General features: G+C 42.7%; 1 protein-coding gene across 3 annotated transcripts in view; it reads left to right on the top strand.

Moving 5' to 3' along the window:
* The window catches only part of LOC141265877 (baculoviral IAP repeat-containing protein 1-like), a 220,595-nt gene that overhangs the window by 176,831 nt on the left and 17,910 nt on the right, over window positions 1–25,854 (top strand). For all 3 annotated transcript variants that reach the window (XM_073679547.1, XM_073679538.1, XM_073679555.1), the window contains 3 exons: window positions 5,344–5,505; window positions 10,502–10,588; window positions 12,432–12,596. In XM_073679547.1, coding sequence (XP_073535648.1) covers window positions 5,344–5,505; window positions 10,502–10,588; window positions 12,432–12,596 — 414 coding nt within the window. The remainder of the gene's footprint in view (window positions 1–5,343; window positions 5,506–10,501; window positions 10,589–12,431; window positions 12,597–25,854) is intronic.

A 25,854-nucleotide genomic window follows, 5' to 3' on the forward strand; every position in this document is an offset into this window, starting at 1 on the left:
TCCTCATCCTCCACCTCTTCCAAAACCTCGTCCCTTAGTGCTTGCAGTGTTTTTTCAAGCAGGCAGATAAGGGGGATAGTCATGCTGACTAGTGCATCATCTGCACTCGCCATCCGCGTGGAATAATCGAAGGCACGCAAAACGTGGCAAATGTCCTTCATAGAGGCCCACTCAGTGGTGGTGAAGTGTGAACGGCGCGCACTGCGACTTGTTTGCGCCTGCTGCAGCTGGTACTCCATTACTGCTGCCTGCTGCTCACACAACCTCTCCAACATATGTAACGTTGAATTCCACCTGGTGGGTAGGTCACATATGATGCGATGTTCCGGAAGACGTAATCGGCGCTGCAGAGCTGCAATGCGTGATCTTGCATTGCTGGAACGCCGCAAGTGAGCGCACTCTATGCGGACCTTGTGAAGCAGTGCATCAAGATCCGGATAGTCCCTCAAAAAACTCTGCACGACCAAGTTGAGCACATGTGCCAGACATGGGATGTGAGTGAGGTTGCCTAGGCCCAGAGCTGCCACCAGATTTCGGCCATTGTCACACACTACCATGCCTGGCTGGAGATTCACTGGCACAAACCACACGTCGCTCTGCTGCTTGATGGCATTCCAGAGCTCCTGCGCTGTGTGGCTTCGATTCCCCAAAGAAATTAATTTTAATACGGCCTGTTGACGTTTGGCCACGGCTGTGCTCATATTGGTCACCATAACAGGTAACCGTTCACGGGTCGATGTGGAGGTAGACCGTGACGGCTCCTGCAGCGCTGATTCAGAGGAACTGGAGTATGAGGAGCAGTCAATGTGTACAGACTGGATTCCTGCAATCCTTGGAGTTGGCAGAACACGTACAGCGCCACTCTCAAGATCTGTACCCGGCTCCACAACATTTACCCAATGGGCAGTGAGGGAAAGGTATCGTCCCTGTCCATGCTTACTGGTCCACGCATCGGTGGTCAGGTGGACCTTGCTACTGACGGCGTTTTGTAGCGCATGTTTAATTTTTCCCTCCACATGATGTTGCAGGGCAGGGACGGCTTGCCTGCTGAAATAAAATCGGCTGGGCACGTTGTATTGTGGGACTGCCAATGCCATAAAGTTACGGAATGTGTCAGTCTCCACCAGCCTGAATGATAGCATTTCAAGGGCCAGTAGTTTAGCAATGCCAGCATTCAGAGCCTGTGCTCGGGGGTGGTTTGCCGAGTATGGGCGCCTTTTCTTCCATGCCTGTGCTAACGATGGCTGTAGACTGGCCTGGGAGTGTGAGGATGACTGGGAAAGTGGTGCTGTGGGTGGAATTACACTGTGTCTCTGTACAACAGTGCCAGAGATTCTTCCATGGCGATCCTGTGAGGAAGCCGAACCAGCTGTGTGTGAGCTGGAGGAAGAGGCTACAACACGAGCTGAAGAGGTGGTAGGTGGCGCTGTAGGTTGGCCTAGGTCTTCAGTGTGTTTTTGTAACTCCACCACGTGCTTGGTCCGCACATGTTTCCACATATTTGTGGTATTGAGGTTGCTGACACTTTTCCCTCTTTTCACCTTCTGATTACACAGCTTGCATTTGACAAAGCAAATGTCATCTGCAACTGTGTCAAAAAAGGACCAGGCACTGCAAGTCTTGGGAGCGCCCGCTTTGGATTTTGGAAGAGCCATGCTCCTAATGGGTGCCGAAGTGGAGGCTACAGGCAACCAAGTCTGCCCCCTCCCTCTCCCTCCTTTTTGGGCTGTTCGGGGAATCTCTTCCTCAGAGCTGCTCCCACCACCTTCCTGTCCCTCACGCCATGATGGGTCAAGGACCTCATCATCTATACCACCCTCTTCAAACAACTGCTTCTCCTGGGTAGTCTCGACAGCACAGTATGCACCAGAAAGTGGCACCTGAGTCTCATCATCAGATGCGTACTGAGGTGTGCTGCTGACCATAGGCACTGGCCCACCCGCCTCTTCAGATTCAGAGAGACAAAACGGTTGCGCATCACTGCATACTACCTCTTCTTCAAATTCTCGAATTCTGCTTGGCTGGCCCCCTCTTTCCAAGCCAAGAGATTCAGAGAACAGAAGTAGAGATGGCTCCTGTCCAGGGCTCTCTGACTGCCTGGGCAATTTGGCAGGTGGTGAAGAGACAGATGGGTGCTCTTCAGTGCTCAGGACCTGAGAGGATCTGGAACTAATTGAAGTCGATGCGTTAGCTGCCATCCATCCGACAACGGCTTCAATTTGGTCCTCCCGCAGCAGTGGGGTACGGCTAGCTCCTACAAAGCTGCACATAAAGGACTGTTCCCTGGTAAAACTGGGGGATGCTGAGTCACTGGTGCCCGCAGCAGGCACAGAGTCCCCACGTCCTCTCCCTGCAGGCACAGAATCTTCACGTCCTCTCCCTGCAGAAACTCCACGCCCACGACCACATGCCTTACTCCCTGCCTTCTTCATCTTGGTAGACTGATAAAGATAGGCAGAAAAGTACTAAGGGCTTAGTGTGCTTATTCCTGAACAGCTGCTAACAGGTATAAGAAACACTAATTTTATAAAGTGTGGACTAGACTTTAATATGAGCTAATGTGGCTTACACAACTGTAAAGTGGAGTGTTTGGTGAACTTTATTTAGGTTTTTTTTGTCACAAAAAGACACTGGATGTGCCTAAAGATGTAATAACGATAGTATCACAAACTTTTTGTAGCTATTACAATGTAGGAAGGTAACCTACAATGCAATAGATGAGGCTGCAGAAAATAGGCTAATACTAATCTGGCTGGGGCTGCAGGGCCCAATGCTGCAGAAAGGCTCCTCTAACTACTCCTATATAGTGTGTTTGGAACCAATTTAGCTGAATACGGATGGAACCACCACACTAATAGGAGAAATCAGGAAAAATTAAGAATTGGCAAAAAAGGACAATGTATGAGGCAGTGACACACACTGAGTGCACTACAACCAGACGTGGTTGAAGCACACACTACAGGGTGAGCTGCACTCACACACCAGACCTTGCAGACAGCGGTGAACAGTACAGATGCAGAGCACTGTGCACTAGCGCTGCAAGACCAAAAAAATTTCTCTATCTACTCCTATATAGTGTGCTTGGAACCAATTTAGCTGAATACGGATGGAACCACCACACTAATAGGAGATATCAGGAAAAATTAAGAATTGGCAAAAAAGGACAATGTATGAGGCAGTGACACACACTGAGTGCACTACAACCAGACGTGGTTGAAGCACACACTACAGGGTGAGCTGCACTCACACACCAGACCTTGCAGACAGCGGTGAACAGTACAGATGCAGAGCACTGTGCACTAGCGCTGCAAGACCAAAAAAATTTCTCTATCTACTCCTATATAGTGTGCTTGGAACCAATTTAGCTGAATACGGATGGAACCACCACACTAATAGGAGATATCAGGAAAAATTATGAATTGGCAAAAAAGGACAATGTATGAGGCAGTGACACACACTGAGTGCACTATAACCAGACGTGGCTGAAGCACACACTACAGGGTGAGCTGCACTCACACACAGAGACCTTGCAGAAAGCGGTGAACAGAACAGAGAACTGTGCACTAGCACTGCAAGGCACAGCGATTTATAAAGTAGCTTGGGTAAAGCAGAATAGACCAAATAGGTAGCTAAAACTGTCCCTCAGAACAACAGCATCCTATCCCTAACTGAATTCACAGCAGAGTGAGCTCAAAATGGCGGCGGCGGCTTTTATAGTGCATCATGACATCATTTCAGCAGCCAATCACAGCCATGCCATTAGTTAAGATGCCTACATGCCTAACAGGATGTGCCCACACTTCTTAGGATCCTCATTGGCTGAATAAAATGAAAATGGCTCATTGCATTATGGGAACTTCCGATTCCGGTATACGATATTGCAAAAGTATCGGAATTAAGTATCGGAATTCCGATACCGCGAATATCGGCCGATACCGGATATTTCAGTATTGGAATGCTCAACACTAGTCACGGCAGTTAGACAGCTGCGACACATACAGGGATTGCCTAACAAATAGGCAATCCTTGCATGTGTCGCAGCTGTCTAACAGCCGTGATACATGCAGCCGCGGCGACTTGAACATAGTTGTCGAGCACGCCGAAAATACTCGATCAGCTCGCTCGCTCATCACTACTCAGCGTCATTATAATAGAACATTGTCTTCTTTGGTTGCTGAAGTAAATACTGCCTTTATTGTGCCTAAAAAAAATATTGATTTTGATATGAAAATTAGGCCTCTCCCTGCAGCCTTGTCACGGCCAAGAGATATGGTGCACTATTCTGCCCCTCAGTAATCATGACCCACTGTGAGCTGTACATGAAAAGAATCCTCGGGTATGGCCGCATATAGTGTAACAGTAGGAGCCGGCACACATGCTCTCAGACCTCTCTGCTGCGGCTGTTATGATCTGCTACAGGGACTAAGGAAAGACAGGAGAACTGTCCCTACAATAGAACTAAACTAGATCCCTACGATGTAACGGGGAACCTGATCCTGCGATCAGACCCGCTAAAGTCCTCGGCTAGTCTGAACGAAGACCTATAGATGTGAGGGAGGGATCCCTACAAGAACTAGGGACTGGGATAAGTTGGACACCTCCTAGCAGAAATAGTAGCAGTCAAAGACAAACACACAACAAAAAGCATAGAGGTCGGAAGACCTAGCAAAACTAACAGAGAACGGCAACAGAGCACCAAGCTAGCTCAAGAGTAGTAAATACAATGAAGTCCAGCAAGACCAGGAGGGCGGAGCCGGATTAAATAGGCAAAAATGGTCATGTGACCAGCAAACTAAAAAAAACCTAACAGGAGAGTTCTAACAGCGGCTGCTCGTCCCTTTGATACTGGCTACAGAGAGATGAGGAGAAGGTGGAGGTTAATAAGAAAGGTATATTGTGTCCTGCTGTTACTAGTGATGGGCAGCCCGGCTCTTTTTGGTAATCTGGATCACTTGGCCTTGCTGCTTGAGGGGCAACACATCTCTTAGCCTTGCTAAACTGAATGCCTTTTAGGCACAACAAAGGCAACGAGTACTACAACAAAGGTTTGGTTACACCATAAAGGGGCTAAGTCCCCCATATGACTATAGGCTAAATTTAAGTACTTATTGTGGATGACAAACTCCCTTTAACTACCATGGCCTAATGTGAAACAACTACAACATGTACCAAATTACTTGCAAAGCTGATTTCAGCATACATGCAATTAGTGAGAACACTCAACTATTGGCGCTGTGTTGTGGGCATTATTAAAGACATTTCCCATGGACAAAAAGTTATATTATTGAATCACTAGATAAGACATGCAATTCCCAGTGTATGAATATATACTTTTATTTCCAGTTCCATTCATTAAAAACTTTGCAGATTTGGAGATCCTGCACTTATCATTAAAATACTATGCAGATTTTGATGGTCTGATGAGCTCCCTCTCTGGATGTAAGAAGCTGAAAGAACTGAGCTTCTTTGGATCTTTACTTCGTGAAGACAATATGACTGTCCTTGGTAATACTTCTCAATCATAATGATAACAATAATTTAACATGAAGTCCCTGTAATAAAGCTTTTTTTAATTAACATGTTTATTAATTTAAAGGTGTGCTGGGTTTAACCCCTTTAGGCCTGGCCTATTGTGGTCTTTATTAACAGCAAACGTTTTGTACCATTTTGGGGTCAGAATACATATGATGATCCAGCTCCACAGACTCCAATAGTAAAAACAAATGTCTTTTATTTAGAATTTTCTAAAAATATCCAGATGGCGATAATGTAACTCCAGCTGATGGAAGAACAATGCTAGAAGGGAATCACAGGGGCACCAAGGAGGGGTGCCCTACCAGACACGTTTCGAGCGAAGACCGCTCTTAAACTTGGTATGAAGTTTAAGAGCGGTCTTTGCTCAAAACGCGTCTGGTGGCGCACCCCTCCTTGGTGCCCCTGTGATTCCCTTCTAGTATTGTTCTTCCATCAGCTGGAGTTACATTATCGCCATCTGGATATTTTTAGAAAATTCTAAATAAAAGACAATTGTTTTTACTATTGGAGTCTGTGGAGCTGGATCATCGTCTTTCCCCTTACCTGTCTACTGGGCACAAGCAGCAGCGCTGATCACGGATCACGGAGACACCCAGCTGGTTCATGGTGGTGAGCTGTTTTTTTTTCTTTTCCCTTTCCATTTCAGAATATATATGCAAATTGCTTCTTCACAGAGGAAGAGGACTAGAAATTTAGTGACACTTATTGGAAGTAGCAATCCTTAAAGTTAATATCGACTCTTTAACGAGCCTTGTCACATGACTTAGGATAACAGCAAACCAGAATCTCAATTTGCAGACACTGTGCTTCTGGGTGCTGCCCCTCATCAGTGCAAAGTATAAGATCTGATTTCCCAGAGCAGCATGCATGGCTTAGAAGTCTCCTCACTCTGACATGCCAGGCTTGGCTTGTCACTCTCCACAAGCAAAAACGTTACCCCTTAGCCCGCAGTCTAGCACCTCATACCTAGCCAAATCAAATCTCATACTGTTTTTTGCACTGAGGAGGGCCAACACCCTGATATACCGTGTCTGCAAATTGAGATTCTGGTTTGGCTTTTATGCTATTTCATATTACCAGGCTCATTAAAGAGACGATATTGACTTTTAAGATCGCTGCTTCTAATAAGTGGCGCTAGAGTTATAGTCCTCTTCCTCTCTGAAGAGACAATTTGCATATTTAATTACCCAGAGGAGCATACATGGCTTATAAGTCTCATCACTCTGACATGCCAGGGTAATAATAAAAAAATACAATTCTGTACGGTTTTATAGCAATGCTTGATATATGTATAGTAGTTTTGTTTTTATGTGGATTTATTTTTAAATTTTACTACACAGTAAAAGCATTTTTCAAGTAATGCTTTTTTTATTACTTTTGCCATAGCTTCATAGCTTTTTACTGGGACAAGTAATATTTTCAGTGGTACCATTTTTGGACACACAAGTCATTTATTAGTTTTTATTATTTTTTTATTAAGATAGTGTAATGACTTTTTTTCACAGAGTTTACCCCCCAGTATAAATAACATTTTACTTTTATTATATATGTCACTACGTATTGACAGTGGCATCTAATTTGTTAAACACCTGTGATTGGAGCTAGCTCTGGTCACTGCTGTTACAAGCACATGCTGGATGTGGTACAATACACATTCTGTGACCATATGGCGTAAAGTTGCATTGTATGATTGTAAAGGGTTTAAAGGGGTTTTCCCACTAAATACATTTATCATATATCCTCAAAATGTGTGATAAATGTATAATAGGTAGGGTTCTGAGTTCAGGGGCCCCACTGATCCTGAAGGTGACAGCCTAAAGTGAAAGGAGCAGTAGTGGTGGTCACTAGTGATGGGCAAACCTGAACGGTAAAGTTTGGGGTCCGTACCAGACACCAGTAAAAAAAAGAAGAAAACACGCAGAAAAAAATCTTTATTTGAAAAAAAAAAACCTCCCTAACAATTTCCCTTTTTCCCCCATTTATTAAAAAAATAATAAAAAAAAAATCTACAGGGTCCACCGTAATCTATAATACGGAAGTCCCATGATAATCCCAGTCTTCTTCATTCAGGCTATGGAGCTCCGTTCAGAGAACACAGCTCCATAGACTGGAGCAGCAGCCACTGCCGGGTCTGATGCTGTACTAAGCTGCTGTGAACTGAGGTGACATCAGTAAGGTTATCTTAGTTCACAGTGGCCGATTCTCACAAGGGCAACGCCGCTGTGAACTGAGGTAACCTTACTGACGTCACTTCAGTTCACAGCTGCCGGTTTTCACAAGGACAGCGCGAGCGCCGGATTAATGAGTGCCGAGTGCCTGCATCGCAGTCGCTGATTAGTCCGTCACTCGCACTGCCCTTGTGAAAACCGGCCGCTATGAACTGAGATAACCTCATCTCAGTTCACAGCAGCCGGGTCTCGCAGAGCGCAGTGCAAGACCCGGCAGTGGCTGCTGCTGCAGTCTATGGAGCTGCATTCTCTGAATGGAGCTCCATACACTAAATGAAGAAGACTGGGATTGTTGTGGGACCTCCGTATTATGGATAATGGCAGACCCTGTGGATTATTTTTTATTTATTTATTTTTTTAATAAATGGGGAAAAGAGGGAAATTGTTGGGGAGGTTTTTTTTTTAAATAAAGATTTTTTTTTCTGTGTGTTTTCTTCTCTTTTTTACTTAATCGGTTATTAATGGCGGTGTCTCATAGACGCCTCTCCATTACTAACCCATGGGCTTGATGTCAGCGGACATTACACAGCTGACATCAATCCCAGAATTCCATTACCCCGATTATCACCATACCAGTGCAACCCAGTAATAAAAGTGAATAAACACACACAGAAAAAAAACTTTATTTGAATAAAGACTCCCCCACTCTAGCCCTCATACATCCATTTATTAATAAAATGATTCAACAAAGTAATCCACGTCTATCTTCTTCTTTATCTCCAGTGCCTGTGGATAGCAGCAAAGCTACAGCTATGCACAGGTGCTGGCTGATGAATACTTTCATCAGCATCGCCTGCTCTCACTGCTATCAGCGAGAGCAGGTGACGCTGATGACAGTAGTAGTCATCAGCTGGTGTCTGACTAGCCTAACCATGTCACCGCCGGTGACAGCTGCTGGCTCACACGTTGTCCTTGGTGTGACAACGTGGGAACTTGCAGCGATCCGCTATACCCAGCGCCAGGAGCGGCGGTGACTTCAGTGAGGTTAACCCCATCTCAGAGCCGGTGTTTCCCACACTGTAACACAGAGGACAGTGTGGGAACGACCGGATGTTCAGGGCCCCCATTCACTTGAATGGGGTTTGGGATCAAGTTTGGGTACCGTTCTGGTACCCGAATCAAACTTTTTATAAAGTTTGGCCAAACTCGATGGACCCGAACCCTTGTGGTCACACAATCCATTCACACAGAGAATTTAGAGAACCTTGTTCTTGGGATTGATATGGGTCCTATTCATCAGACCCCCAACAATCATGCAGTTATTACTTAGCCAGTGGATTAAAGTATTTTATGAGAAAACCTCTTTAATTCTATACTGACCAATGGTTGAGCCAAACAGAAAAAAATCAAACAGCTAAGGTTTTCATGTTTTGAAAGCACCTTTCCTAACCCCTCACTAGTAAGAAATCCAAGGAATGCTTTTCTGCAAGGAAAACTAGTGTTTTCATTATCTTTTCAGCAAGAATGAAACTTTAGGCTACATTCACACATTTGCTGTTAATTAAACAGACAGCACACAGACCCATTGACTCTCAGTGATTCATAAAGACATCTGTTTTAAAAAAATAGATCCATGTCTATGATTTGTGAGACATATCATGTCCCATTCTTATCTGTTTTGCGGATCATATCCGGCTATAAAAGTCTATGGAGATCCGTGAGACACAGATGAAAAACAAAACACATACTGTGTACTTTACAGTTCCATCTGTGTTTCTTCTGTTTTCTACTTATCCAAACATAAGTGTCAATGGATAAAAGAAAAAAATTCTGATTAATAGACAGATACGACATTTATATAATTTAATTAATAGTTTATTAATAAATAACACAATAATTAACACAACATGCAAAGTTAAAATAAAATATATAATTCTGAAAACACAATATATATATATACATATATATATATATATATATATATATATACAGTATATATGCATAAATAAAAAAGGAGGATGAGGAATGAGGCTGATTCAAAGTAAGCCATAATAAAAGGAATATGATTAACCAAAATAGTCACTAGATTGCATAATGAACATGGTACAATAATATATTCAATGCATAGAAAAAGAGACATAAAATTGATACAACATGATACACAGTGTTAGACGTAATTATTATATTATCATATGCATAATAGAAAAGGTGCAGTACTAACCGCTTATAATAATTGAGGAGTAAATTGTATCAACCTCCAATTCTGACCCAAATGCGCGTTTCGACCTAACTTAATTCGGGGGCAAGTGGTGGAGGGTGAGTAGGAGGTTTATAAGGTCGTGTCATCAGAAACTGGAAGTTGAGCAATCAAGTGATCGCACAAGGCACCAGAAGACAACTGGGCACGATAGTGACCAAGGCAGCGCCATGATGAAAAGGAGCAAGTGCCCAGATATAATGAAAAAACAGGTATGGTGCAAGTTTCTAAGAAAAATAGAAGAAGCATAAATAATAAAAAAGACATATTTCATACAGGTGGAATAAGAAAGAAAATGGTCTGTTTTACACAGATGTAAAAATAGGCACAATGTGTGAATGTATACTAACAGAGAATTGCAGAATCCAAACCAGAAAACCACTTTAAATTCATCCAACGCCTGTGCCATCCCAGCAATGTAACTGTTAATAAGCATGTAAAAAAAATTAGTCAAAAACTCAGCAAAGAACTATCAATGTTTACACTGTCGATACTGTAGAAATTTATAAATTATTAATTACTTCTATATTTTCTCCAACAGCTGCAACAATGAAGAATTTTACATCTCTGAAAATTCTAAATTTGGATCGACATATAATTGTTGGAACAGAGACTGCTGAAATGTTCGGTATACATACTGGTTTGAAAGTTGTATCGTAGTCTACTTACTTTGCAAAAGAATTGAAAAATGTAGCAAGCACATTACAGCGCATCTTTTGTGCAATAGTTCTACTTTATTTTCGTGTCAATTTAAAGGGATTTTGCAGGAGTCATTTTTCCCTCCCCATCAGCTCTTCCTATGATAAGATATTTCATGTTTCTAACTTTTATTTAAACAGGTGAAAAAAGATTCACTGGTGAAGTTACGCATCACATGCTAGATGCCACTTATAATAATGGGGTTGTCGGTTTTCCATCATTAAATATGTTACAGTATAAAATAGTATAACAAAAAAAAGCAGCTTTTGTTTTGGCAAACGTGGCCCATTTATGTATTAAATGCAGAATATTACCTTACATTGCAGTCACAACTTCCAACTGAAATAACAGTTGAGTGCAAAGGATTTCTGAAGCAAGGGTTAATGTAAAGCATAAGTTTGAAGCACTTGGGACTGTCCAATGCTATGTGCACACGGAGGCTTTTTGCAGTTTTCGGAGTAAAAACTGAGCAGAAACTCCAAGTTTTTGAGGAGTTTCCAGTTTTCGAGGAAGATTTGGAGAGTTCTCGCTCAGTTTTTCTCTATTCAAAACCTCCTCAAACTCAGTGAACACAGATCTCTACCACCCCCCCCCCCCAAATTTTTTTGCGACTTCTTTGTGTCACTATTCCACCTATAGATGTGTCTCTACACAGTGGGTGACAGTTCAGTCGTCCAATCTAGGGCAATGGCATGCAGTCAGTATGATGATGGGTTGCTCACCTGTCCAATTGGAGGCTGGGGCGTCCTGAGCTGTCAGTATGGTGATGGACTGCTCAACTGTCCAATTGGAGGCTGGGGCGTGCTGAGCTGTCAGTGTGTTGAGTAAAGTTCAGCCATCCAATCATGGCCGGGGAGTGTCGGGGTTTCTTCCATGTGTCTTTTGTTCGGTGTAATTACCATGCTACTTAACTGGCTCTCGGGCTCCAATTACTGCCAGTTCTAGCTTAGCTCAAGTGTTGTGTGCTTGCTCTGTACTCTGTGTTCCTGTATTTTGATCTTTGGTACCCGACCTTGGAACTTGCCTTTAACCATCCGTCTTGCCTTGCACTTTTTTCTTGATCCGCTACCTTCCTGGAACTCTGACCCAGGACTGTGACCTGACTACGCCTCTGCCTTACCGCTTTGTTTATAACGAGCCCTCTTGGTATCTGACCCCGGACCTCTTGACTACCCAGCCTCACGGCTTGTCCATGAATAGTGACTAGCTTCACAAATTGGTGGAGTTTACACCTAAAAAGGGCATAAAATCCTTGGTAAATGTAGCCTGTCATTTTTATGTGATAACCCCTTTAAAACATTAAAGGGGAAGGCTGGTCTAAAACTACATGTCTGAAGTCACACTATGGGGGCAATACGCTCTGTGAGGACACTCCAGTGCTGCCGACAAGAACAGCGGTCATGTGACTGTAAGTATGTGATTTGCATACATGCAGTCACATGCTGACTAGATGTGGCCTCGCTTAATACAAGCGTATTGAGAAGGCCAGAAACAGTCTAGTCAGTTGTGGCCGGGAGTATGCATATCATATACTTGTGGTCACATGACCGCTGTTCCCGGCACTGAAGAGTCCTCACAATGTGCAGTACGCGTGATTGAGGCTTCACAAGTCTGCAGTCACATAGACTGCAGTTTTAGATCAAATAACACCTTTAAAACCATCAGCTTTGCATTAGTTTTGCTTATTATTTTTGTGATGAACAGTTTCATACTTTCATATCTCCATCCATTAATTTTGTAACAATAAGTATATATATATCTTTTGTTTTCAGCTGTATCACTGGGATCCCTGATTTATCTGGAGAAATTGTGGTTGCCTCTAGGGCCAGGAATGGCTCGTGCTGCCAAACTGATTATGGAACAATTTCAGGCTCTTCCCAACCTCCAGTTCCTAGTCATGAAGGAGATATTAGACGATGCAAGTATTGCCTTTTTAGGTAAGTCACTGAGTTTCTTTGTTTAGAGAAAAAGTAATTATTTTCCAATTCTGAAAATTTTCTGACCTAGTACCAAAGATGTGCAAGAACCAGTAGAACTTCACAACATTGTATAATCCTCCTACATTCTTGTTTGAATTCTGATTCAGGTATGGTCAGGATGTTCAAGAACATGATTTCTTCATTCCTATATAGTTTGATATGAAAAACTAATCCTATATTTCCCTCAATACATCAGTCAAGCACAGCAGTGTCACTTTAGTGTCACATCAAATATATAGACAGAGGAGGAGACTGGGATAGAAATTGAAATGAGCAATCACCCAGGTCCTTTCATACCTAGTTCTGCTCAAAGGACAAGGGTCTGCTGAAGACCCTTGTGCCTGTCATGACATTGCTGCTGCGAACACCAGCATCTGGCTGGTGCTCATAGCAGACCATAAATTTATGCTATACACAGCAGTACTGTAGCATTGCTGTATATAGCACAAGCGATCAGATGATCGTAGGTTCAAGTGCCCTAAAGGGACTAACAAGTACAGTGAAAAAAATGTTTTCAATAATATTTAAAAAATAATAATACATATGTACAGTACAGACCAAAAGTTTGGACACACCTTCTCATTTAAAGATTTTTCTGTATTTTCATGACTTTGAAAATTGTACATTCACACTGAAAGCATCAAAACTATGAATTAACACATGTGGAATTATATACTTAACAAAAATGTGTGAAACAACTGAAAATATGTCTTATATTCTAGGTTCTTCAAAATAGGCACCTTTTGCTTTGATGACTGCTTTGCACACTCTTGGCATTCTCTTGATGAGCTTCAAGAGGTAGTCACCGGAAATGGTTTTCACTTCACAGGTGTGCCCTGTAAGGTTTAATAAGTGGGATTTCTTGTCTACTAAATGGGATTGGGACCATCAGTTGTGTTGTGCAGAAGTCAGGTGGATACACAGCTGATAGTCCTACTGAATAGACTGTTAGAATTTGTATTATGGCAAGAAAAAAGCAGCTAAGTAAAGAAAAACGAGTGGCCATCATTACTTTAAGAAATGAAGGTCAGTCAGTCCGAAAAATTGGGCAAACTTTGAAAGTGTCCCCAAGTGCAGTTGCAAAAACCATCAAGCACTACAAAGAAACTGGCTCACATGAGGACCGCCCCAGGAAAGAAAGACCAAGAGTCACCTCTGCTTCTGAGGATAAGTTTATCCAAGTCACCAGCCTCAGAAATCGCAGGTTAACAGCAGCTTAGATTAGAGACCAGGTCAATGTCACACTGAGTTCTAGCGGCAGACACATTGGCATTCTCTTGATGAGCTTCAAGAGGTAGTCACCACTTGGGGACACTTTCAAAGTTTGCCCAATTTTTCGGACTGACTGACCTTCATTTCTTAAAGTAATGATGGCCACTCGTTTTTCTTTACTTAGCTGCTTTTTTCTTGCCATAATACAAATTCTAACAGTCTATTCAGTAGGACTATCAGCTGTGTATCCACCTGACTTCTGCACAACACAACTGATGGTCCCAATCCCATTTAGTAGACAAGAAATCCCACTTATTAAACCTTACAGGGCACACCTGTGAAGTGAAAACCATTTCCGGTGACTACCTCTTGAAGCTCATCAAGAGAATGCCAAGAGTGTGCAAAGCAGTCATCAAAGCAAAATGTGGCTACTTTGAAGAACCTAGAATATAAGACATATTTTCAGTTCTTTCACATTTTTTTGTTAAGTATATAATTCCACATGTGTCAATTCATAGTTTTGATGCCTTCAGTGTGAATGTACAATTTTCATAGTCATGAAATACAGAAAAATCTTTAAATGAGAAGGTGTGTCCAAACTTTTGGTCTGTACTGTATATATATATACATATGAAAGTTCAAAACACCACCCTTTTTCCCCTAGTAAAAATAAAGAAATAAAAAAAATTAAATCCACATATATGGTATCAGTATGTCCGTAAAAGTCTGATCTATCAAAATATAAAGTTATTTAAATTTTTTTTTACAAATTTCTGAATTTTTTTTTGTGCCAGTTGAATAAAAAAAACTATGCATATTTGGTATCTCAGTAATCATACTGACCAGGAGAATCATTTTTTCAGTTCATTTTTACAGTATAGTGAACATGGTAAATGAACAGTGTCATTCATAAGTACAACTTTTCCAGCAAAAACAAGGCCTCATATGGCTTTTTTTGTAGTACATAACAGTGGGTGTGGCCCCCGCCAGGGCTCAGCACCCTTATCCACCCATCTTTCCCAGACAAGGTTTTAATTGTGAGCTACCTCTGCTTTCCTTTCACTCCCCATCCAGATGAGGTTTGGTTTGGCAAATTGGATTCCACTCTTTGATCAAAAAACGTTTAGTAAGCAATGCTGGAGTTCATGTATTCATTAATCACAGTGTGCTGACACATCATGTATGTGTGTATATATACATATATATATATATATATATATATATATATATATATATACAGTACAGACCAAAAGTTTGGACACACCTTCTCATTTAAAGATTTTTCAGTATTTTCATGACTTTGAAAATTGTACATTCACACTGAAGGCATCAAAACTATGAATTAACACATGTGGAATTATATACTTAACAAAAAAGTGTGAAACAACTGAAAATATGTCTTATATTCTAGGTTCTTCAAAGTAGCCACCTTTTGCTTTGATGACTGCTTTGCACACTCTTGGCATTCTCTTGATGAGCTTCAAGAGTTAGTCAACGGAAATGGTTTTCACTTCACAGGTGTGCCCTGTCAGGTTTAACAAGTGGGATTTCTTGCCTTATAAATGGGGTTGGGACCATCAGTTGTGTTGTGCAGAAGTCTGGTGGATACACAGCTGATAGTCCTGCTGAATAGACTGTTAGAATTTGTATTATGGCAAGAAAAAAGCAGCTAAGTAAAGAAAAACGAGTGGCCATCATTACTTTAAGAAATGAAGGTCAGTCAGTCCGAAAAATTGGGAAAACTTTGAATGTGTCCCCAAGTGCAGTTGCAAAAACCATCAAGCGCTACAAGGAAACTGAATCACATGAGGACCGCCCCAGGAAAGGAAGACCAAGAGTCACCTCTGCTTCTGAGGATAAGTTTATCCGAGTCACCAGCCTCAAAAATCGCAGGTTAATAGCAGCTCAGATTAGAGACCAGGTCAATGCCACACAGAGTTCTAGCAGCAGACACATCTCTTCAACAACTGTTAAGAGGAGACTTTGTGCAGCAGGCCTTCATGGTAAAATAGCTGCTAGGAAACCACTGCTAAGGACAGGCAACAAGCAGAAGAGACTTGTTTGGGCTAAAGAACACAAGGAATGGACAATAGACCAGTGGAAATCTGTGCTTTGGCCTGATGAGTCCAAATTTGAGATCTTTGGTTCCAACCACCGTGTCTTTGTGCGACGCAGAAAAGGTGAACGGATGGACTCTACATGCCTGGTTCCCACCATGAAGCATGGAGGAGTAGGTGTGATGGTGTGGGGGTGCTTTGCTCGTGACACTGTTGGGGATTTATTCAAAATTGAAGGCATACTGAACCAGCATGGCTACCACAGCATCTTGCAGCGGCATGCTATTCCATCCGGTTTGCGTTTAGTTGGACCATCATTTATTTTTCAACAGGGCAATGACCCTAAACACACCTCCAGGATGTGTAAGGGCTATTTGACCAAGAGAGAGAGTGATGGGGTGCTACGCCAGATTACCTGGCCTCCACAGTCACCAGACCTGAACCCAATCGAGATGGTTTGGGGTGAGCTGGACCGCAGAGTGAAGGCAAAAGGGCCAACAAGTGCTAAGCATCTCTGGGAACTCCTTCAAGATTGTTGGAAGACCATTTCCAGTGACTACCTCTTGAAGCTCATCAAGAGAATGCCAAGAGTGTGCAAAGCAGTCATCAAAGCAAAAGGTGGCTACTTTGAAGAACCTAGAATATAAGACATATTTTCAGTTGTTTCACACTTTTTTGTTAAGTATATAATTCCACATGTGTTAATTCATAGTTTTGATGCCTTCAGTGTGAATGTACAATTTTCATAGTCATGAAAATACAGAAAAATCTTTAAATGAGAAGGTGTGTCCAAACTTTTGGTCTGTACTGTATATATATACAGTTAGGTCCATATATATTTGGACAGAGACAACATTTTTCTAATTTTGGTTCTAGACATTACCACAATGGATTTTAAACAAAACAATTCAGATGCAGTTGAAGTTCAGACTTTCAGCTTTCATTTGAGGGTATCCACATTAAAATTGGATGAAGGGTTTAGGAGTTTCAGCTCCTTAACATGTGCCACCCTGTTTTTAAAGGGACCAAAAGTAATTGGACAGATTAAATAATTGTAAATAAAATGTTCATTTCTAGTACTTGGTTGAAAACTCTTTGTTAGCAATGACTGCCTGAAGTCTTGAACTCATGGACATCACCAGACGCTGTGTTTCCTCCTTTTTGATGCTCTGCCAGGCCTTCACTGCGGTGGTTTTCAGTTGCTATTTGTTTGTGGGCCTTTCTGTCTGTAGTTTAGTCTTTAACAAGTGAAATGCATGCTCAATTGGGTTGAGATCAGGTGACTGACTTGGCCATTCAAGAATATTCCACTTCTTTGCTTTAATAAACTCCTTGGTTGCTTTGGCTTTATGTTTTTGGTCATTGTCCATCTGTAGTATGAAACGACGACCAATCAGTTTGGCTGTATTTGGCTGGATCTGAGCACACAATATGGCTCTGAATACATCAGAATTCATTCGGCTGCTTCTGTCCTGTGTCACATCATCAATAAACACTAGTGACCCAGTGCCACTGGCAGCCATGCATGCCCAAGTCATCACACTGCCTCCGCCGTGTTTTACAGATGATGTGGTATGCTTTGGATCATGAGCTGTACCACGCCTTCGCCATACTTTTCTCTTTCCATCATTCTGGTAGAGGTTGATCTTGGTTTCATCTGTCCAAAGAATGTTCTTCCAGAACTGTGCTGGATTTTTTAGATGTTTTTTTAGCAAAGTCCAGTCTAGCCTTTTTATTCTTGATGCTTATGAGTGGCTTGCACCGTGCAGTGAACCCTCTGTATTTACTTTCATGCAGTCTTCTCTTTATGGTAGATTTGGATATTGATATATCTTCCTCCTGGAGAGTGTTGTTCACTTGGTTGGCTGTTGGGAAGGGGTTTCTCTTTACCATGGAGATTATTCTGTGATCATCCACCACTGTTGTCTTCCGTGGGCGCCCAGGTCTTTTTGCACTGATGAGTTCACCAGTGCTTTCTTTCTTTCTCAGGATGTACCAAACTGTATATTTTGCCACTCCTAATATTGTAGCAATTTATCGGATGGGTTTTTTCTGTTTTTTGCAGCTTAAGGACCTGCATGGAGAGCTCCTTTGACCGCATGTTTACTTCACAGCAAAACCTTCCAAATGCAAGCACCACCTCAAATCAACTCCAGGCCTTTTATCTGCTTAATTGAGAATGGCATAACGAAGGGAATGCCCACACCTGTCCATGAAATAGCTTTGGAGTCAATTGTCCAATTACTTTTGGTCCCTTTAAAAACACCAATTTTAACCCCTTAAGCCCCGAGGGTGGTTTGCACGTTAATGACCAGGCCAATTTTTACAATTCTGACCACTGTCACTTTATGAGGTAATTACTCTGGAACGCTTCAACGGATCCCCCTGATTCTGAGATTATTTTTTCGTGACATATTGTACTTCATGATTGTGGAAAAATTTCTTCGATATCACTTGCGTTTATTTGTGAAAAAAACGGAAATTTGGCGAAAATTTTGAAAATTTTGCAATTTTCAAAATTTGAATTTTTAAGCCCTGAAATCAGAGAGATATGTCACACAAAAGAGTTAATAAATAACATTTCCCACATGTCTACTTTACATCAGCACAATTTTGGAACCAAAATTTTTTTTTGTTAGGGAGCTATAAGGGTTAAAAGTTGACCAGCGATTTCTCATTTTTCCAACAAAATTTACAAAACCATTTTTTAGGGACCACATCACATTTGAAGTCACTTTGAGAGGTCTTTATGACAGAAAATACCCAAAAGTGACACCATTCTAAAAACTGCACCCCTCAAGGTGCTCAAAACCACATTCAAGAACTTTATTAACCCTTCAGGTGCTTCACAGGAATTTTTTGAATGTGGAAGAAAAAAATGAACATTTAACTTTTTTCACAAAAATGTTACTTTAGACCCAATTTTTTTTTATTTTCACAGGGGTAACAAGAAAAAATGGACCCCAAAATTTGTTGTGCAATTTCCCCTGGGCACGCAGATACCCAATATTTGGGGAAAAAACACTGTTTGGGCGCACGGCAGGGCTCGGAACAGAAGGAGCGCCATTTGACTTTTTGATTGTAAAATTTGCTTGAATAATTAGCGGACGCCATGTTGTGTTTGGAGAGCCCCTGTGTGCCCAAACTTTGGAGCTCCCCCACAAGTGACCCCATTTTGGAAACTAGACCCCCCAAGGCACCTTTCTAGAGGCATAGTGAGCACTTGGAACCCCCAGGTGCTTCACAAATTGATTCGTAAAAATGAAAAAGTGAAACAAAAAACACTTTTTCATTTTTACGAATCAATTTGTGAAGCACCTGGGGGTTCCAAGTGCTCACTATGCATCTAGATAGGTGCCTTTGGGGGTCTAGTTTCCAAAATGGGGTCACTTGTGGGGGAGCTCCAATGTTTGGGCACACAGGGACTCTCCAAATGCAACATGGTATCCGCTAACAAATTGAATGGAAAATCGGCTCAAATTGTTAGTGGACACCACGTTGCGTTTGGAGAGCCCCTCTGTGCCCAAACTTTGGAGCTCCCCCACAAGTGACCCCATTTTGGAAACTAGACCCCCCAAGGCACCTTTCTAGATGCATAGTGAGCACTTGGAACCCCCAGGTGCTTCACAAATTGATTCGTAAAAATGAAAAAGTGAAAAAAAAAACACTTTTTCATTTTTATGAATCAATTTGTGAAGCACCTGGGGTTCCAAGTGCTCACTATGCATCTAGATAGGTGCCTTGGGGGGTCTAGTTTCCAAAATTGGGTCACTTGTGGGGGAGCTCCAATGTTTGGGCACACAGGGACTCTCCAAATGCAATATGGTATCCGCTAACAAATTGAATGGAAAATCGGCTCAAATTGTTAGCGGACACCACGTTGCGTTTGGAGAGCCCCTCTGTGCCCAAACTTTGGAGCTCCCCCACAAGTGACCCCATTTTGGAAACTAGACCCCCCAAGGCACCTTTCTAGATGCATAGTGAGCACTTGGAACCCCCAGGTGCTTCATAAATTGATTCGTAAAAATGAAAAAGTGAAAAAAAAAACACTTTTTCATTTTTACGAATCAATTTGTGAAGCACCTGGGGGTTCCAAGTGCTCACTATGCATCTAGATAGGTGCCTTGGGGGGTCTAGTTTCCAAAATGGGGTCACTTGTGGGGGAGCTCCAATGTTTGGGCACACAGGGACTCTTCAAATGCAACATGGTATCTGCTAACAAATTGAATGGAAAATCGGCTCAAATTGTTAGCGGACACCACGTTGCGTTTGGAGAGCCCCTCTGTGCCCAAACTTTGGAGCTCCCCCACAAGTGACCCCATTTTGGAAACTAGACCCCCCAAGGCACCTTTCTAGATGCATAGTGAGCACTTGGAACCCCCAGGTGCTTCACAAATTGATTCGTAAAAATGAAAAAGTGAAAAAAAAAACACTTTTTCATTTTTATGAATCAATTTGTGAAGCACCTGGGGTTCCAAGTGCTCACTATGCATCTAGATAGGTGCCTTGGGGGGTCTAGTTTCCAAAATGGGGTCACTTGTGGGGGAGCTCCAATGTTTGGGCACACAGGGACTCTCCAAATGCAACATGGTATCCGCTAACAAATTGAATGGAAAATTGGCTCAAATTGTTAGCGGACACCACGTTGCGTTTGGAGAGCCCCTCTGTGCCCAAACTTTGGAGCTCCCCCACAAGTGACCCCATTTTGGAAACTAGACCCCCCAAGGCACCTATCTAGATTCATAGTGAGCACTTGGAACCCCAGGTGCTTCACAAATTGATTCATAAAAATGAAAAAGTGTTTTTTTTTTCACTTTTTCATTTTTACGAATCAATTTGTGAAGCACCTGGGGGTTCCAAGTGCTCGCTATGCATCTAGATAGGTGCCTTGGGGGGTCTAGTTTCCAAAATGGGGTCACTTGTGGGGGAGCTCCAATGTTTGGGCACACATGGGCTCTCCAAACGCAACATGGCGTCCGCTAACAATTTGAGCCGATTTTCCATTCAATTCATTAGCGGACACCATGTTGCGTTTGGAGAGCCCCTCTGTGCCCAAACTTTGGAGCTCCCCCACAAGTGACCCCATTTTGGAAACTAGACCCCCCAAGGCACCTATCTAGATTCATAGTGAGCACTTGGAACCCCAGGTGCTTCACAAATTGATTCATAAAAATGAAAAAGTGTTTTTTTTTTCACTTTTTCATTTTTACGAATCAATTTGTGAAGCACCTGGGGGTTCCAAGTGCTCGCTATGCATCTAGATAGGTGCCTTGGGGGGTCTAGTTTCCAAAATGGGGTCACTTGTGGGGGAGCTCCAATGTTTGGGCACACATGGGCTCTCCAAACGCAACATGGCGTCCGCTAACAATTTGAGCCGATTTTCCATTCAATTCGTTAGCGGACACCATGTTGCGTTTGGAGAGCCCGTGATGTGCCTAAACAGTGGAGCTCCCCCACAAGTGTCCCCATTTTGGAAACTATACCCCTCAAGGATTTTATTAAGGTGTATAGTGAACATTTTGAACCCAGAGGTACGGCACAGAATTTGTTTACATTAGGTCATCATATTGAATAAGTTGTCATTATTCTTGAGAGCAAGTGCTCGCTACTTGAGTTTGCATCGGGTACTCAGGTATGCACCATGTACAGCGTGTGCTCGAGTGACATGCTCGAGTCCCTGCTCCGCATGTTTCACGGTTATTAGACACCCAAAAAAAAACATGCGGGGATCGCTCGTGCATGGCAGGCAATCCCCGTAAAGTTTTTTTGGCCGCGAAGCATATGGGGCAGAGACTCGAGCATGTCACTCAAATACCCATGATACTCAATGCATACCAGAGCACCCGATGCAAACTCAAGTAGCGAGCACTTGCGCTCAACACTAGTCGCGATATCGTCATCTTTTTTTCTTACTTTTGAAAAAAATCCCAACCCCAGCCCTAACCCTAGCACAACCCTAACCATAGCACAACCCTAGCCCTAGCACAACCCTAGCCCCAGCACAACCCTAGCCCCAGCACAACCCTAGCCCCAGCACAACCCTAGCCCCAGCACAACCCTAGCCCCAAACCCAGCCCTAACCCTAGCCCAATCCTAACCCCAGAGTTTATTTTTGACGCCGTTCCTTGTGCGGTATAAGTGATTAGACGACTTTATTCTTCAGGTCGGTGTGATTACAGCAATGCCAGAATCATATGGGGTTTTTATGACTGACAGCTGTCACACACTAAAAGACGCATTTTTTGTAAAATCTAGTTTTTGCATCGCCATATTTTGAGAGCTATAATTTTTCCAGATTTTGGCAGACAGTCATGTGACGGCTCGTTTTTTGCGGGATGACTTGACGTTGTTATTGATGCCATTTTCAGGCACGTGACATTTTTTGATCGCTTTCTATTCCGATTTTTGGGAGGCAGAATAAACAAAAACCAACAATTCAGGAATTTTTTTTTTTTTTATTCTGTTCCGCGTGTGGTAAAATTGATGAGGTAGCTTTATTCTTCGGGTCAGTACATTTACAGCGGTACCACATTTGTATCATTTTTCTATGTTTTGGCGCTTATACACAATAAAAGCTATTTTATAGAAAAAAATATTTTCTCGCATCGCTTTATTCTGAGAGCTATAACTTTTTTATTTTTCGGCTGATGGAGCTGTATCGCAGCTTGTTTTTTGCGGGACGAGATGACGTTTTCAGCGGTACCATTTTTATTTATATGCGTCTTTTTGATCGCGTGTTATTCCACTTTTTGTTGGGCGGTATGGTGATAAAGCATTGTTTTTTGCTTCATTTTTTTTTTTTTTTTTTTTACCATGTTCACTGAAGGGGTTAACTAGTGGGACAGTTTTATAGGTCAGGTTGTTCCAGACGCGGCAATACCAAATATGTGTACTTTTATTGTTTTTTTTTTGTTTTTTTTTATAATAATATTTATTGATGGGTACATTATATTTTTATTTTTGGTGGATTATTTTTTTTATTTTTTTTAAATATTTTTGCAATTTTTTTTTTTTTTTTCCACTTTCAGACAGTTTATACACTTTATTACTTTGTCCCACTCTGGGACTTTCACTTTTTTTTCTCTGATCGCCTGCATGGCATAGGAATGGAGCACCATCCCTATGCCATGCAGGCTGTCAGCGGTGCACAGTGTGAAGATTGTTTGGAGATGCACTGCGCATGTCCAAACAATCTTCCTGCTGTCTGGTGACCCGGATGTTGTCATGACGACATCGGGTCGTCATGGCAACACCCGGGAAGCCTTTGCAGACTGCGCTGGAAGCCGGAAGAGGAGGTGAGTATCGGCGATCACCTCCCCTTGCCCCCGCAATGCCGCGATCGACTTCGATCGACTTCGATCGCAGCATCGCAGGGGTTAATGTGCTGGGAGCGGTGCAGGACCGCTCCCTGCACATAGTACCGGGTGTCAGCTGTGACAATCAGCTGACACCCGGCGGCGATCGCGCCCGCACAGCCTGTGTGCGCGCGCGGTCGCGATGACGTACTAATACGGGTCTGGCTCTTAAGTCCCAGGGCACAGACGCGTATTAGTACGTCAGATGTTATTAAGGGGTTAATGTGGATACCCTCAAATGAAAGCTGAAAGTCTGAACTTCCACTGCATCTGAATTGTTTTGTTTAAAATTCATTGTGGTAATGTCTAGAACCAAAATTAGAAAAATGTTGTCTCTGTCCAAATATATATAGACCTAACTGTATATATATATATATATATATATATATATATATATATATATACACAGGGTGGTCCAAAAGTAGGTGGACAGAAAGTGTAATAAGGTTATGAAGGTTATGGAACAGTCACAGGAGATAAGTATCTCGAAATTCTAATGAATCAAGTTGTTCCCCAGTTACAGCAACAGCCTAATTCAAATGACCTTTATTTCCAACAAGATGGGGCCCCTCCACATTATTCAAGAGTAGTCCGCAAGTATCTTGATGAAACATTTCCTAATATATGGATTGGCCGAAGAGGCCCACTTGATTGGCCGGCGCGTTCACCAGACTTCACCCCAATGGATTTTTTCTTTTGGGGAGTACTCAAGGACAAAGTTTATAGTCGAACACCAAAAAAGTGTCAGTGATTTGAAAAATTACATAAGAGATGCATTTCAAGAAATTAATACCCAAAGAGACTTGTGCAAAAAAGTTTGTCGAAGGGTAAGAGGCAGACTTCAAAGCTGTGCAAATTGTAATGGAAAACAGTTTGAGCACCTGCGTTGATAAAATTTAAGGGCTTTTGTATTATTGTTCAGAATAAAATTTAATTGTCAATGTTATGCTTGTGTTAGTAAATATAATTTTATATATAAATCAAAATAAATGTTATTATTTTCTGTCCACCTACTTTTGGACCACCCTATATATATATATGTCAACAGAGAAGTAAAAAAGTTACGGCTCTTGGAAGAATCAGAGAAAAAACAAAAACACAAAAAATAGCCATGACAGGAAGTGTTTAAAGACAAATAGTGTTCAAATCCACAGATTAAACTACCAGAGTGCAGGTTCTCACATGATCACATAAGTCATGGACTTTGAGCCTGTGGTTCTAAGAGTAGAGTACTAAAGTATACATGGTTGCAAAAGATGAATGATTTGCCAATTCCTACCCCAAAAAGTGCACGTTCCTAGGAGCAGTGCCGGAGTTAGGGGATGGACAACTGGGCAATTGCCCAGGGCCTCCAGGTGTAGAGAGATGGACAAGAGAGACTAAGTAACTGCAAGCAAACACCACCCTCTGCTGGAACAAACTGAAAATGAAAGTAAACAAAGAATTGTGCTAGCAGGGGCCAAATGTTGCTAGCAGATTTGCAGGAGGAGAGACTTTGAGTGCTGGACCTGATCATGTGACCCAGAGAGTTTTCTGGGTATAAAGGCCCTGTGTGCCGGATTGCAGGGGGCTTTTTGGTGCCAAGAGAGCACAGGGTGCGGATGTGCACCGGAGAAGACGCTGCAGCCAGAGATTTGGCGCCAAGCTGCAGAGTGGAGCCGACGTGCTCCAGAGGGAAAGCAGATCCCAGCGCGACAGATCTCAGCCGGAGGACTGCACTGCACCAGAGTTGGTGCTGCGATGCTCATTGTCATTTACAGTTCCATCCCAGAGGTAGGAGCAGTCATGTGTGTACTACGGCCCTGTGCTCTGCATCTTCTCATGTCTGGGAGCTGGCCACCCATCCTCACAATGACAGGTTTATATCCTACATGGTGTCCGGACAGCTGCTGTTCAGTGTCAGGACCTTACTGCACAGCCTGAAAGTGACATTTGACCACTGACATAGTTCTGACGTTGCACAGCATCACCTGTCAGGACACAGTACAGTAGCTGTGTTACTACCCAGAAGAAGTGTTCCTATAGGCAACAATACAGCACTGGACACTGGTGAGTTTTATTCTGCATCTCAACACCAGTCACACACAGCAAAGCGTCACACTGTACAGCAATGCAAAATTGGGCAGCACAGTGGCTCAGTGGTTAGCATTGCAGCCCTGGGGTCATGGGTTGTGGCGCCCCTGAGGGTTCAGTTGCCACAGAAGTACTGCACCTCACCCAGAGGTGTGGCATCTCCTTCTCTCAGGTAAGGATGGAGTACTGCCCGGGACCCCAACACCTGCACTCAACACTACACTACTCAAGGCCGGCTGGAAGGGCATTATGCACTTCTTCTGCTGCCCCGTCCCTGGCTGGAGTGAGGGGAACCAAAAGTGAGGGAGAACCAGTAGTGGGTGTGGATGGAGGACACAGACCAGGGAGCACTTAAATAGGAGGTGTATATGACGCGCCCCCGGGGCAATGGGGCACTCGGCAGCTGGGGCTATGGGGGTATGTCAAAGTGGGGCTATGGGGGTATGTCACAGTGGCTGTCCCGGTCCGTGGCCCAGGGCGGTCAACTAAAAAGGGGATTGTAACTTGGATAGAAAATAA

This window comes from Phyllobates terribilis, unplaced genomic scaffold (genome assembly GCF_046119375.1).
Source record: "Phyllobates terribilis strain yellow unplaced genomic scaffold, ASM4611937v1 Scaffold_1__5_contigs__length_1240528914, whole genome shotgun sequence".
NCBI classification, from domain to species: domain Eukaryota; kingdom Metazoa; phylum Chordata; class Amphibia; order Anura; family Dendrobatidae; genus Phyllobates; species Phyllobates terribilis.